This window comes from Dunckerocampus dactyliophorus, chromosome 6 (genome assembly GCF_027744805.1).
Source record: "Dunckerocampus dactyliophorus isolate RoL2022-P2 chromosome 6, RoL_Ddac_1.1, whole genome shotgun sequence".
In the NCBI taxonomy this organism is placed as follows: domain Eukaryota; kingdom Metazoa; phylum Chordata; class Actinopteri; order Syngnathiformes; family Syngnathidae; genus Dunckerocampus; species Dunckerocampus dactyliophorus.
Genome location: NC_072824.1, coordinates 26,824,897 through 26,841,382, shown reverse-complemented (window position 1 = coordinate 26,841,382; position 16,486 = coordinate 26,824,897). Strand labels below are relative to the sequence as shown.

Below are 16,486 nucleotides of genomic sequence, written 5' to 3'. Positions count from 1 at the left end.
GTTTGGAGCTCGTTTTTGGCCCACAGGTAAGTGGACATTACATCCTTCGGTATGTACTTATTTTTTCAAGTGTCTATTGTTGTCATTATACTATATGTCTTGTCCTTCAAACACTATCTGTGTGTTGTTTAATGAATATTACCTATTTGCCAGGAACCCTTGGAAGTGTCTAACGGCGACCTTGGCCAATAGCACACATAATAAATCAGTTAAAAAATGTACAGTTAATCCACGTGATTGGTATCGGTATCAGAATCGGCAGCATAAAACCCTGATCGTAGCATCTGTACTACATACCAAAAAAACCTAACTTAAAGTATTAGCAAGGTTCAGTAAAAAACTCGAGTGAAGTCTGAAAGCTACATGTAAGGTAGTATATTACTCATCATATATAGCAACTTGCTCAACTACAAATTACAACTCTCCAAAATTCCGTGCAAATCCTCAGAGACTGTAATAGCTGATTGATACCAAAAAAAGCATAAATTCTGTTGAGGGGCACTATTACATGTGATTAAAAGCTGAATGGTAAACATGCAGAAAGATAATAAATAATAACAGTGAAAACTTGATATTGCATAGCTCTCCAAAATTGCATGTACATGCTGAGGATTACCATTGAAATGTCCTCCAAAAAAGAAATAAGGGACTATGACGCTGGTGAATGTCTCCCTTTAATCCCTTTTCAGTAGATACCATACAAATAGGCCCCCGTGGGTGCTGTGAGTTCTGGTGGGATGCCATGACAATCTGATTAGACTTATTAACTGCTTTGGCGCAAGACCATGACATCATTTGTCTTTGATCTTTCGGTTTGTAACTGTTGGGCAACTAAAATGTCCATAAAATTAAACTCCTGGTCTCATGAAAGTTTTTATGTAAAATATTAGTCAGATTCAACATTTCACTACAGCAGGCCCGTATTTTTATGGACAATGGACCCTATTGACCTGCCTCCTATTGAAAATATGTGGCGTTTTGAATCAATTTTGCCCTTTTGATCCTCACTAAGTAATCCACATGAAGAGAGTTTTGCTAATCCAAACAGCCCACTGTGACGGTTTATAGCAGGAGTAGGGAACCTATGGCTCGGGAGCCAGATGTGGCTCTTTTGATGACTGCATCTGGCTCTCAGACATTTCTTAACGCCATCAAATTTCTTTCTTTTTTCTATAAAACATTATAGAAATCACAGTATTAAAAATAACGTTCAAAATATAAAACTTTCTCATGCATTTTAATCCATCCATCCATGTTCTAGCGCCATGCGGGCGGCCAGAGCCAATGCCAGCCGTTCTTTCCATATTTTCCAGGTCAAACACCAAAACTTGATTATTATTGGATAATGTGGTAGCCTACCCGGGTCATTGAGAGGTCAAGAAGTAAACTTCCCTCCTTTAAACAGTCAGCTAGCTAATTCTGCACAGCAAACCCTTTTGATGAAGAAGATGGCAAAAAGAAAGACCGATACGGAGTACGATGTAAAACCATGCAGCACCAGAAGTTGCATTCATGGTTAGAAATATTTTACTTAATATTGGTTAGGTTCAGGAGAACTGTGTTATTAAAACGAATCAATTCAACGACGTATTGTATTCTGAAATTGTTGGTCATGCTTAAAAATGCACACATTTAGTTGTATTCAGTGTTGCAAAATATGATGTGGCTCTCACGGAAATACATTTTAAAATATGGGGCTTTCATGGTTCTCTTAGCCAAAAAGGTTCCCGACCCCCGGTTTATAGCATATACTACTTAATTGCACACAACCCTGGTGATGAATACACAAGGACAGCTTTCCTTCCTACTGGCAATCTTTGTGAGTGTACTGAGTGACAAGTAGACCTTTTAGATGATACAATGCCACATTTCTTGTATCCCAGCTTGGTGACTAAGAAGCACATATACATACTGTAGTTCTGGGCTGCTGCTAGTCATTAGTCGCTAGTCATTATCTCTTTGTGGAAATCAATGAAACTCCTCATCCCTCCCCACAAGCACACACGCTGATGGGAAGACATCAACTGGTAATGGGACTCTTCGGAGCTACCTGAGACACACCGTAAAAGCGTATTTCCCCACTCTGAATACATTTTTAATTATAGTTCCTGTCTTCTGACAGTATTCACTTCTGTACTGCTCGGCTGTGTCATCCTTCCCATGTGCATTTTGCTCTGCGTTTTCCTCATGTAAAACCACGGTGCCCTGGAAAGAGCGGCTAACCGCGTCCCACCTAGTGGGGAAAAAAACAAAATACCAAGACTTGATGAATGAAATGGCTTTAAAAGGGTGGCGTGCAAGACATCTTTCTCAATGAAGCCTGCTGACATGGGTTCCCAGCAAAATTGGTGCACATCTTCCTCCAGAGGGTTGGACTGGAGCTCAAACAGCTAAAGAAAGCCACCAGGGACAGAGAGCCTACAGTTGGAACCCTTCTGCCGGTGAAGCTTAGTCAGTCTTTGCTGCCCCAATCAGGCGAGGTGTACAGGTTGAGGGGCGAAACACCTCAGAACCTGAGATACCTGCTGATGATGCAAGTTTTCATGTGGATGATCCAATGAATACCTTCAGAGGAAGAGCTGCATCACCTTAGTTAGTGTAGTTCCTACAGTTACAGATCGTGGCAAAGTATCTCTGATGTTTACGTCACCATACATTTTATATGTTGGATGTTCTCCACTCATCTGCACAAATTACTCTTCAAAATTTCAGTGAAACCAGTTACTGTATTTTCATTTAGTGTAGCCACTGCTTATTCATGATTAAACATGGTCTGAAGATGGACATTCTTCTTCAGGATACCAAAAGGATCTTTGGATATTGAACGTGTGTAACTTCCTAACGAAAAAAGACTACATTGTACCTGCTGGATCCGTGTAAAGGTGACTATCTGTAACTGCTGTAATGTCCTGACTCTCTTGAATAGACTTTCCCAGGGTTTATGAGGACTGTACTCAGTTGGATCACACCCTGCTGTCACCATTGTAGAAAAGCGGGAACACAAACCCACAGGTGCTGTTCCCGATTCCCCATTCTATTTTGAAGAGACATGTCAGCTATGACAATCTCACAAAACACCTGAGCTTGAAGGAATTCAGGGTGAATTTCATCCATCCCCAGGGCCTTGCCAACGAGGAGTTTTCTGAGTCAGCCAAGCTCGGTAGCATTCCTTCTTCAGCTTGAGGGCCCCTTTAATCTCTGGTGTCCACCATCTATTTTGGGTCTTGCCGCCACAGCTAGCACCGACCACCTTTCAATCACAGCTCTGTTCGACAGCCTCAGAAATGGAGGCACATCTTTGAATTCCCATAACTTTACAGTCGTCCCTCGCAATTTCGCGGTTCGGTTCTCGCAGCCTTGCTCTATCACGGCTTTTCTAAAATGTATTAATTAATAAATGATCATTGTTTCATGGTTGACTATGGCGTATTATTTGTCAAAAAATATTGAAAGACAAAGGTATATGTAGTATTCTGGCCACTAGGTGTCAGTAATGTTCTATTCTTGAGCCAGTCAGCCATGGCATGTCTGACATGATAGTTCTCCTTCTATTTTGTGTGGAAGTGGTAAGTTTTTGGCTTATTTGTCTTTCTTACTCATTTTGTTTTAAACCCTTTCTTAAGTCTGTAATACAGTAAATAATTTGGAAGCTACAGTAACTACTTACCTCACTAGCTTGCTAATGGTTAAAGCCATGGCCATCTCATGTGTCCCTGCAGTGATCCCCTATCCTGCGCATTACAGCTGAGCAATGTGGTGTAAACAAAGCATAATAGGACTGTAAAGGTGACTACATGGGTGTTACAGTATTTCATGTCTTCGGTGCTCTAGTAATGGTAAGGATTGTACTTAGAAAATAAACAGGTTTCCTAAGCTTTAACTACGAAAATATTCCATTTATTAACACTGAATCCTACTTCGTGGAAATTCACTTATGGCGGTCGGATATCTCCTCACTCACTCACTTTTATGAGGTACTGCATGTTGCTACTGGATAAGAGTAAATGTTCAGTGACTTTTAGTGGTAGAGGAATGACAATTAAGACTTACCATTGGAAGGGGTAAGTGTTAGCTTTCAAACAGTGCTAAGTTTGTCGCATTAGTCTTTATAATGGTCTCTGACTGCTTGCTTGTTTCCAACATTTGTCCAATTAAGTGCTTGTGGTTTAAATTGTCTTTCGTTTTTCTAAAATTGGTTTGGTTGAGTTTTCATTGGTCCCCATCCTGGTAACCTTTCCGGTTACGTGGATGTACAGTATGTGTATGTTTTCACAAGCATCGTGTAGTAGTCACTATTGCAACACACATGCAATCACATGTCCCACTGTACTGGGGTCTGGTGGTTTTAAAAGGTTAAAAATATAAGGGAAATGAAGACTTGAAAGGACATGTACACAGTCACGACTGACAGGTGGTGAAAATACTGATGAAGATTGACAGAATTGCTCACTTGCAGCCAGCTGTTACAGCTGACTTGTGGAACTCTTCGAAACGTACCAAAAGTGATTGATTTAAATCGTAACTCTCCTTTGGGCCCTTAGCCTGTCTAAATGTTAATATATTGCTGGCTGACATTCTGATGCTGCAGCCACTGGACTCTGGGCTTGCATGGGGGAGTTGGGAGTAAGCACAAAATTTTACCATTCCAATCGAACATGAAATGAAAACTAATGATTAAAGATATTAAAATATAAAATTGGACTTGATCCGAAGTTTGGGGAGAGTGAGAGAGATGGACTGGTCTAAGTTAAAGGGTTAAATGATAGAGGTAGGATTATGGATATTGGAACGTTAGACTCTCCCATTGCACTATCCCTTTGTGTCTAATTCACATTTAAATAGTCTTATACTTATTACAGTATATTTATCATAACATAGCTTTGTCATGAAGCAGTAAAGGCAGTGCATAATTAAAGGGTTAATCAGAGCTTTATGGGAATCGAAAAAATGTCAGTGATTGAGATAAATAATAACTAGTCTACTGTCAAAGACAGGGGTGTCTACGTTAACAGTTCAGCTAAATTCCGATTTATTATGGCCCGTATCTGATTTTTTCATGTCAGTTTGAAAAGTACAAGTCTGATTTTTTTCAAATGCGACTCGAGCCCTGTTCGTACATATGTAGATATAAATTCTATATGCATCCGATCAACTGCAGTGTGAACAGCCAGGATGCATACTGTACTGTATATCCGACCTATACGTCATCAAAAGGCATGTTTTGCCGTGCGAGACTTGGATAACGGTAATCACAGATGTAGGCAAAGCTTGTTCTTGTCATCCAAAAATTATTTTTAAAACGTGTTAGTCAATGTCTCACCACTCCTGGCTCCGACATCCACCCACACAGTCCACGGAACAGAGGTCTCCATGAACTGCCATAGGCAAAATTCTTGCCCTCTTTCTTCTTAATCTCCAAACATAGCGTAAAATACCATAGCATCGTCATGATGCAGTAAAGGTAGCGCATAATTAAAGAGTTTATCAGAGCTTCTAGGGGGATTGAAAACATGTCTGTGATTGAGGTAAATAAATAACGAGTGTATTGTCAAAGACATGGGTCTCTTAAGGCTACGTTCACACTGCAGGTCAATTTTGATTTTTTTCCTCATATGTGACCCGTATCGGATTGTTTTCATGTCAGTATGACCAGTACAATCCTGCCTCTAGCTGACGCAAGGGCACCAGCTTGATTCTATAAAACTATTTGTATGGAGTTGTCCAAACATCACAGGTTACTTAAAATGGCAAATGCCGTATTTATGTGAAACCTCTTTAATTAAATGTTAAAGTCTACAAAACAAACTGTTTGTAGTTAGAGCAAAGAAAACGTGTTTATGACCTTCTGACAACCATTTTTAACATTATTAGAGCCCTGTAGACATTAAATAGCACCCTTATAGTCGTTACTTCACAAGTTCCTTGTTGTTGTGGTATCTCGATCGCATGGCATAAAGAAAAACAAAGATTGACATCAGCCTATCATCCATCCTCACGGTGACGTTGGTCACTTCATTGATATACAGGATAGCCAGTCTAACATTAATCTGCCATACATACTGTAGATGTACACACCGACAATACTGCAAGCTTTGTTTACATCACATTGCACACCACTTGTGCGCAGGCTACGAGATCACTGAAGTGACACAAGAGATGGCTGCCGCTTTAACAATGGCAATCTACCGAGCTATCTAGTGAGCCTCCAATTTATCTATTCTAAACTTAAGAATAGCTTTGAAACGAAGTGGGAAAAAAGGACAAAGTAAGAAGCCAAGACGTACCACTTCCACAAGGAATAGGAGTAGAACTTTTTTTCACTATGTCATGTCGGACTGCAAGGAGCCATGGCTGCAAGTTAAGGTAATGTAAACGACAGAACAGAATACAGACTTGTCTTTGAAATTTTGTTTTAGAACCACAAAACAGTGTATTAATTGATTTTTTAAAAACCGCGGGGGAGCAGTGTTCGAACTGCAATGTTTTGAGAGACAACTGTATATCTCTAACTGTACACAGTTTGTGGACTAGAGTTAAACAGTGTGAATCTTCCGTCCTCATCACCATCAAGTTTTCATTAAAGGTAAAAGTGATATTAAATGTTAATTTATCATTTCATTCATCATTTACATGCATTTCGCTTTGTTTTCTTTACATTAATTCATTTAGTTTGCATCTGACCTTTTGGAAAGGGCTAATGACAAATACTGAAGTTCACTATCCTTACTTACCGAACTGCACTTTTAGCCAAAACTGAAAAATGTATAGAGCAAAGATTCCTCAGGCTGGCAAAAGTTTGTGTTAATGCTTCTTCATCCCCACAACTTCGATACTTTCGAAGTGGTTGTTTTTAGCCGCTGACTGTGAGTAGACAACTTTCCCATATTGACATGCCCATGTTTCTAAAAAAGAATCAGTAGGCTGAAGTTGCAGTATTGTGAGCATTGCTGTCTCATAAGTCTGCATTCCGGTTGGCTCAGGTTTTTCTGTGCAGAGTTGGAATATTCTGTGCTTATAAACATTCAGTTATGCCACCCATGTGTCCCTCCCAACCTCACAGCCTCATATTAAAGAAAGTTTGTAAATTAATTTGGATTCGATTGAGCGAAAGAGTTATTTGATACCCTACCAAACAGCAAGAATTCTGTCCGGTTATGTATTCATGGAAGCGGAAACATTCTGCTTTGAGGCTGTTTCTGTACTGAGGGCACAGGAAGACATCACTGCATCGAGGGTGGATGTATGAGAGCCAGAACACTTAAGATGGGTCGTGGCTGCATCTTCCACCCTGACAATAAACATAAGGCCTGGACTGGTCATGTTCTTCGGAAGGGTGTAAACCTACAAAATCAGCAGGGGATCACATAATTTCCAGATTTTAGATGTCAATTGCGTCTTAAACGAAAATTGCACTTTTTGGGAATTTTGCCTGTCATCCACAATCTTTATGTGAGACAAGAACGCACGTCTTTTGTGAAGAACCGCAAGCGCAAGGTATCTAATAATGCCCTCTTAAAAAAACCTTCCAAAAACCGCTAACAATGCCCCATTTACATACCATGACCTGTATATTAACCAAGCTATAGCAACATTGTTATTGGACCAGCTGGACTGGGAGTGTCTTTTCCAGTCGATTCTAGGTAGGTGTAAAAAATAATTCTCCCACTGCAGGGTTTGTTAGCGCGAACAATTCTATGTTGGTTGTCATGCAGTCGCTAGGAGCAGTGTCCTCCTCGGCAGATACCCAAAGCTGTTCTAATCGATGGTAACACTGTGTGCCACTCAGTGCAGCAGAAACACTGCATTTCTGTCAGTGTGGCTTCTGGATCCTCATTTGTCCCAAAGTAGCCAGAGGAGGCAGCTCTCACAAAGTCTGTCAGAAAATGTCAATGTGTACTACATTACCCAGAAGGCATCGGGGATGCAGGGTAAAACCGGAAGTATATATGCTGTTGTGGAAACTCAGAGTGAGTCAGGGTGTTATGATAATAAAGCAATGAAGAGTTTATAGTTATTACTGCACACCGCTGTTGCTGGTTTGATAAATTAGCAACAAGCACAACAAAGTCTTTATGCTGTTGTTGACCGAAGTACCATTAGTTGCTATACGCTCTGTGAAATTAGTGCGTCCAGGAAAGAAGCTCCACTAATGCTTTAAATGACCAAAATATTATAAATATTATATGTTATTATAAATGTGCCAGTTACTACCGTAATTTGTGGTGTATAAGCTGCTACGTTTTTCTCACTGTTTGAACCTCCGGCTAATTTGTAGTCACATTATGCTTGGTCTCGCGACATCTTGTGTGCTTCGGAGCAGTCATTTTGCGCTTGGTGTGCTCACCATCAACATGGCGATAGCATGGAGAGGTGCATATGTGATGCGGCTTTCAGGTTGAAGGCGATCGATCTAACGACTTTTTCTCGGGTCTGCCGGTGGATCGGTGTCGGGAGGGCGCTGGACTGCTACGTGCTGGGGGGGACCACACCGGCTCGCAAGCGACAAGGAATGAGGGTGAGAGACTGTGTGGTAAGGGAATTGTGGGGCTACTCAGTTCTGACAAAGAACACGACTTTAGTGGTTTTGATTCCCAGAAGGAGGACGAGGACAGCGATGAATGACTTACCTGGTCAGCTACTCTTTAGTCAGCAGTGTTACACACACTGTTCGGCACTCTTTGGAAAAAAGCCTTGATTTAATTAAAAGTTTAAAAAATCGTGTAAAGTTTTTCTGTGTTCTAAATATCCCATGTCCCTTGTGGACACCTTATAGACAGTTGCGGCCTATGCACTGTATGTACAAATGTTTTTTTCTCTTTAAACTTAGTGGGTGCGGCTATGCACTCTATAGTTTGGAAATTACGGTATATGGTTACAGCATGTATATAAATCGATTAAATGTTGAAGTTTTTATAACCTTTTTTTAGAGGGCTTTATAGGCAAAAAAGGTGAATCCCAATACGTGCATTGTTAGCGCCCATGTGCTAGCAGTCTTCCTTTAAGTACGATGCAAATTCCAGAATGTTAAGTGCAGCCTGAGTTTCCACAATGATTAGTATATGTGATTCATCAATTACTCAATCTCAAGGAGATGACAAATACATGTTTAACATCGGGTCCCAAGTAGGACTTAACAGTGTTTAGATAAGAAATGCTGAGCCTCGTTGGACTAAACACCCATCTGCTCACAATGATTTATGTTTGACAGGTTTGGCAGCAAAGACCGGTGTTTTGTTTGTTCTGTGTAAAGTCAGCATCAAGGCCACCTCATTTCCATTTCAAACATCCAATGTGTGTGTTCACCATGTCAGGACGTTCCTGCATACCTCAGATTGCATCTGATCGTATGACTGATGTCTTCCTTCCCTCACCTCCCATTCTAACGTTCTCTCTCACTCCCTCCATCTCTCTTCTTTCTCAGGCCGACTATCGCTCCAGAGAATACCTCCGCGCTCATTTCACTGCTACACAGACGGGAAGCACGGAATGAGGTGGGTGACAGTGTTGACAACCTTGCGTGTTTTTTACCTGTTTCTAACACTTACACTTTTCTTTGGCATCCAATTACAGAGAGATAATTTCGCACAAATAGCTTTAACCTCTTAAACCCTGGGCCATTTTGCTTGTAAAAGACATATCCAAAAAAAAATACACTTTTGCCAAATATAGTGGAACCTCCGTTAGCCTCAAATTTTTCCATAGGAAATAATGCAAAAAATGGCAATCCGTTCCGGACACACAATGATATTAGCACAAAACATCTTTTTTTTTATAGTTTTACATGCAGAAAAAAATCAAAATGTGTATAAATGATGAATGAAAGGGATAAATGAACATTTAACGTTACTTTTCCCTTGACTGAAGACTTGATTGTTGACAAAGATGGCTATGAGGCAGCGACGAGATCCACAAGGACACCACCTTTGTATGAGTTATTTCTTATATTCAACAGTGTTACTCACCTTCTTTAACAAAATGCTAACACTTGCAACTTTCTTTGATGCCATCGTGGGTTATTTTGTAGCCATGATGAATAAGGAAAACATAGACTTGTGGCGTTAGTATGTTAGTTAGCAAAGAGAGTCAACCGCTGATGGCGTCAGAGCTGGGGGACAATGACTTTTGTTTCTGGTTTCCATGCTAGCACAATGCTAACAGTTTTGTGATAAAAATACATTATAAAGACAGCTGGATTCATGGAATTTATTAATAACATGACAAATGGGGAATGTATGTGAACCGGGGTAAACTTTTTGCGTAAATTTTAAAAGTTACGTCAAATATGCTAGCCGGGGTGTCCGCTAACCGAGGTTCCACTGAATCCCTAACTGTTTGTGAGTAGTGCACTTTTGCTACAAGATAGGAGTAAATAAAGTTGCCTGTTGAGTGAGTTTTAGCGATAGAGGAATGAATGATACATGTACCGTTGGAAGGGCTAGGTGCTTTAAACGGTGCTAAGATTATCCCAGTAGTATTTTTTTAAATTAAATTATGCTTGACATATCTTCAGTCTTGGACTGTTCGCTCGTTTTCGACATTTGTCCATGTACGTGTTTTGTGGTTTGAATTGTCTCCTAAGTTGGTTAGTTTTAGCTTCTAGACGACGATCATCTAGTTACGCGGACGTGTGTGTATTGATATTAAGCAATTACCACAGCAGCACACAGTCAGCTTTGTTGATGTCCCTAATTATTCTCCTTAAAGTTGCCATTTGTTTTGAAGACTCAGGGTGACAAAAACAATTTTGATATGTTTAAATAATTGCCAGAAGTTGCCAGAAGGGAATAATCATAAGGCTTTGACTTTAAGTGCCATTGATATGTGTCGCAGTCATATTCGTTTGAATGATAAACTGAACAATTTTTTTTTTTAATTAAATTGTCTCCTGAAAGTCTAAAAATGTCAGCTGGTGATGGCTTTCTATAAATGTGCATGATGTCCCATGCTGAGCTCCTCTCACTGGAAGTGCTCTTTCAGCAACAGCATGTTGTACAATATGTCTCTCAGGAGGTGTTTCTTCAGCTGTGAAACTAAGTGTTTATTCCTTTCCCAAAGAGGAAGGCCCCGGTTGACAGGAGCCACAAATGCAAATGTCGGCAACTCACGCTTGTGGTTGTACACAAATAGGCAGTATTCTAGTGGTTGTTCCAAGTTTAAATCATGTGGTGGGTTGTGTAGAGGGCAGAAGGCGTATAAGGTAATATAAGATTATAAAGGTTTGTGGCTATGTAGAGAGACTCACCTCCAGAAATGGAGCTGGAATGATGAAAAGGGCCTTTATTTCTTCTACCCACTACATCCACATTTGACAGATCTCAAGGAGATGTTTCAAACGTCACAGTGTCAGAATTAGAGATTTGAAAGGAAAGTGTCACTGCATGTGAGATCTCTAGTTTACAGCTTTGTACAAGAGATGGATGGTGTGTTCATCCTCAAGTACAGTGCCTTTTATTCCCCTTCTTTCATCAATGCATAAGCTCATTGTTTATTGCTACACATTGCTACACAAATTGCTGGGGCATGGAGGAGGGGTAGGATCAAATAAGCTCTCCTTCCTACTCCTTTGCGGACATGTTGACTTATGCGTGTGTAACTATGTGTTGTTCCTGAATGCAACTTGTTGCAGCATTCTCGAAAGAAATAAAACCGTGATTATGCCATCATGACCATACGTTGGCGCACCCCACTGGGAAACATGATGGGATGTCTGTCCACTCTCATCCACTCAGAAGCTCCCTGACATGGTGAATCCTCTTGTGCACTGTGCTGTTTGTTCAATCTCTCTACAAAGAGGTTGAGAGGGGCTGAGAGGCTTTGTGCTGAGTCAGCAGGGCTGCAGCAGGTTCCTCACAGCCTTAAAGGAAAACTGCACTTTTTTTGGAATTTTGCCCATCATCCACAATCCTTACGTGAGACATGCACACATATGTTTTTCTCATTTCTGCGTGTTCTAAAGATGTAATCTAAAAAGACGCAGCTAAGAATGCACGTAATGGGAAACACTTACCCCGCCTATAAAGCCTTCGGAAAAAAATTCCAAAAACCTCCATCAATAACGCTCCATTTACATATAATATGATGTGCATATTAACTAAGCTACAGTGACATGGTTATTATTATTATTATTATTATTAACATTGTTACGCTGATCGAACTGAATTACTGGCATATTGACACCTTGCCACACCACACCGGCTAGCTACTAGCCTGCTAGCGACTAGTTTCACGTCAGCGCCGTGCTCTCAATGCCTCACCACTACCAAAAGGTAACACTACAGCTACTGCTGCTGCTGTTTTTGTATTTGAGTTTGGAAAGTTAACGAGAGGTGTAGGCGTTTGTTTCTATGTTGCTATGTGAAATCAATGCAGCCAGGAAGGAAGTTCCGGTAATGCTTAAAAGGACCAAAATACGGCAAAATACCGTAAGTATTACGTGTTATCATGAAGGTACCTGCTTCTACAGTACATGCTCACAGCATGTATATAAAACCATGAAACCTTGTTAGAGATTTTTGGAGGTGTTTTAATAGCAGTCTTTGTAGGCGGCGTAGGCGTGTCCCATTATGTGCAGTAATGAGCCTCTTTTTACCTGTTTTTATGTCTTTAGAACACGCAGAAAAGAGAAGGACATGTGTGCTCACATTAGGATTGTGGATGACAGGCAAAATTCCAAAAAAGCGCAGTTTTCCTCCAACGCAGCCTCACTCTCTCGCTAGCCACAGCTGATCACACACACACACTCTGCATTTGCTGCTACAGGTGGGGAGCTGTACACTTTTTCATCCATTTTTATGTAGTTTAGTTGGACATTCAGTCATTGAGTTTAGGGTTTAGGGATTCTTATTTTTAAGTGAATCTCAATTTGCAAATTAGGTATCTTGGGAGACTGACGGGGATCTCTTTTAAGATGGTCCAACCAACTTATTCTACTGTATGTTCATAGAAATGCAGATATTGTAAAACCCCGCGATTGACTGGCGACCAGTCCAGAGTGTACCCCGCCTCTCGTCCGAAGTCAGCTGGGATAGGCTCCAGTGTACCCGCGACCCTCGTGAGGATAAGCGGCATAGAAAATGGATGGATGGATATTGTTAAAATGTTTTTCTATGTGTTTTGCCTTCTCGTCCACATTCAAATATGTAGGTTTTTGTCCTTTTTGAGCTTTTGGAAAAATTTGGCAGGAGTGGACATTTTCCAAAACTTTGTCTTCAGCGTGTTTTTTTGTGGACTGGTAAAACTGAGCTTTTTGGTTTCTGTCATAAACCTTTTTTAACAACAGAACATGAAGTTATTGACTTACGGGTGTTTCTACGGGACATGCACAGGGATTTAAAAAAACATTCAGGATGTTTCCTGGGCTCCATGTAAGCGAACATTAATTTTAAAGACAATGTGTATGCCATTATACTGTACATTTAATGTCTCACTATGTATATTGATGAACAGAGGTGTTATAATGTGCGACCAAGTCCGCTGTGGTTGCTTTTTTAGGCTTCTTCTTCTTTTTTAGGCTTCACGCCTTTCAAGACTTCTACTGTGACAGCTGGCTTATTTCTTGGTTTTTGTCTTAGTTCCGGTTTTCATGCCTTTATTTTGTCACGCTTCCTGTGTTGTTCTCTGCAGCTTTTACTTTCCTAAATACGAGCACCTGCCGCTAATTTGAGTTTCCCTTTATTTAGTTCAGCTGGTGGCGTCATGAAGTTTGTTTTGTTCCTGCTGTGCATGTGGATAGCCTTCTGTTAATGACTCGTGCCTTTTGTGTACGTTTGTGCCACAAGCTTGGAACAGACTTCTTTTTTCTGCTCTGCAAGCATCATTATTAAAGGACTTCGCTTAAAGGACTGGGTTTTCGTCTCTGCATCTTAGCGTCATCACCACACCAAATCGTGACACTTCTGTTTGGACAAAATGCACATGACAGACGGTGAATGTGTTTTTATGTGGACAGACATTTTTTAAATGTAATAAAATTCATTTAATTACTGAGATTGATCCTCCTACAAGTTGATGAATGATCGACCCCACCGGCAAGTGTGAATGCACCCTGATTCAACCTACAGCTGACATTTTGTCCATGTTTTGTTTTTTCTTTTTAACTGAAATGTTAATAGAGTTCTATAATTCTGTTGTTGGCTTTTTGAAGTCTGGAAACATTTGGGAAAAATCATGTGCTTATTTTTGGTGTGTGAGGAGAGCAAATGATAGCATGAGAAGAGATGAAGAAACGGAGCAAAACAAATCAATATATTTTCAAGGCAAAAAGCAACACAAACTGGCATATTTATAACTTTGTTTGGTAAGCCGTGACGTTTTCTCTGCCGTGAGAGTAATTCTGCTAACAGGTAAGTGCCGTGACATTTGCTAAAGAATTGAAGGGGATGTCAGAGAGCAGCACTCATCCTTAAAAAGTTAGCTTTTTTAACAACTCCAGTGTGTGTGTGTGTGTGTGTGTGTGTGTGTGTGTGTGTGTGTGCGTGTGTGTGTCTCCAAATGTGGAGATTGTTCCAATCAACTCCATGCTGTTATACAAATTTCAGTGCCCTTTCCAAAAGCATTTCCAAAATGTCATGGAAGATGTTGTGCAGGCAGTCAGTTCAAGGTTGGAACGGTGAGCTCTGTTGGGAGTAGCTGCTTTCATTAAAAAGTTATAATGGTACAAGGACACTGCTTGTTGGTACAGGTGCGATTCATTGTCAGTATTATTCACTGTAATCCAGCTCAATGACATTTTTAATCACTATTGACTTTGAGTTGTTTGACTTATTGAAATAGGCCATCGTGGTCAAATGTGTTCTTGATAGTTTATGTAGCCCTGTATTAGAAACAAACAGGGGTGCCACGAGACACCCAGCTCACAACGCAAGATGATACACGAGATTGGGTCCACGAGAGCGAGACGAGATCTTAACATTCATTTTAAGAAAATTATAATAAAAAAAATGTAGGACTCTACAAACAAATGTTTATACAGTATTTACCAGAGGCACTGAACAATGCGAGTGTGTTTTGAAATATTTATGAATATAAACCTAGCTATGATAATGTATAATAACAATATATAATATGTCAGAATAATGCAATATTTCCTTTAATGTTTCACTCTGTAAAGTTGTGGAATTGGTGTTTGTGATATGTATTTTCTCACAGGCAATTCGAACTGTCTGTCAAACATTTGCAGCATTTCTTCAAATGCTAGCATTTCTTTTGCGAAATACACCATTTTGCACTGTTCCATTTGCATTTACCGTGTCAACCAAACGTCTCAGCGAGTGTTGACTGTTGGACTGAAAGCTTTGAATCTCGATGTATTGTTTTTTTTCCAGATGGGAAAACTTGGTCGGGTGGATTTGTTTGAGGTGGGCAAGTTTGTTTTTTTGCCTTTTTTGTTGTCATCACTTCCAAACAAACTGAGCAAACAGGCTGGTCCGTGTTGATGGGCACACCTTGCTCATTTGGTTTGAAGCCGAAATATTTCCACAAGGGGGCTTTTTGCTTTTCAATAATGTCTTTTTCTCCTAATTTCTCCTACATTAGCTTTCATTGCTCTTTACGAGGCTCCCTTGCTGCATTGTGTGTGTGTATGCTAGCGGCCCCGCCTCACCCACAGCGACAAAGTGACTGTATGACTGATGAGAGCTCACTTCGTGTTGCCGTTATTCTATGAAGTGCCTAGCTCCTAATGAGGCAACACTCTTCCATGTGTATGCTAGAGCCCTGAGGGACAAAGAGACTGTATGACTGACAAGAGGGCTCACTTCATTCATGCCAAACGCACCAAGGGGCTGAAAACAGACACACAGTGAACCCTATTCCTGCCTGTTTGTAGGCGAGAGACAAGAAAAAAAAAACACGCATGCACATGGCAATATATGGAGGCCGGCAAAATTGTTGAGTTCATTTTTTATTTGTGATTAATTTATTTATTTATTATGATAGGACATTTTTTTTCTAAACAAGACATCTCATCACGTTTTAATCTCGCAAGATCTTGTGACATTTATCGGTAAAGCTTCAGTGGCACAGAAAGTTGTCAGAGGCAAACTTGAAATTGCTTTAGGAGGTGCAGTGAATCAGCTTGATATTTTGATATTTACACCCTTACTCACACATCACAAACCAACGTGAGCTTCAACTTAAAGGCCTACCTCACTCACGGTGCAACCAAAAATAATACAAATAGTAACACATGTGGAACACACAGTCTAACTGTACCACACGGACAATGTGGGTATTGAAATAGATGCTTACACACTAATATACATGCACAACAGTACTATTTTATACTGGGAAACCCACTTGCACACTTTCCTATGGAGTTAAAACCATGCCCAAACCTTAATGATTTGGAAATTTGAAATTAATGATCATTTGTTGTTTATTTTCGGTGTAGACACTTGTAGACGGTCCCTCCAGTCTGATCTTGCTGCTGGCTGCTCATCGAGATCAATGTTGGGAAAAGGTATGTTATTGATCCCAGAAGTTTGTA

The 16,486-nt window shown here is 40.3% G+C and overlaps 1 protein-coding gene across 4 annotated transcripts in view; it reads left to right on the top strand.

Moving 5' to 3' along the window:
* LOC129183293 (endonuclease V-like) overlaps window positions 1-16,486 on the top strand; it is a 67,198-nt gene that overhangs the window by 19,811 nt on the left and 30,901 nt on the right. For 2 of the 4 annotated variants that reach the window (XM_054780379.1, XM_054780376.1), the window contains exon 8: window positions 9,422-9,491. In XM_054780379.1, the coding sequence (XP_054636354.1) occupies window positions 9,422-9,490 (69 nt within the window). In that variant the 3' untranslated portion in view covers window position 9,491. Of the gene's footprint in view, window positions 1-9,421; window positions 9,492-12,943; window positions 13,228-16,390; window positions 16,460-16,486 lie in introns of those variants that run through there. The other 2 variants (XR_008570768.1, XM_054780378.1) reach the window with 2 other exon arrangements.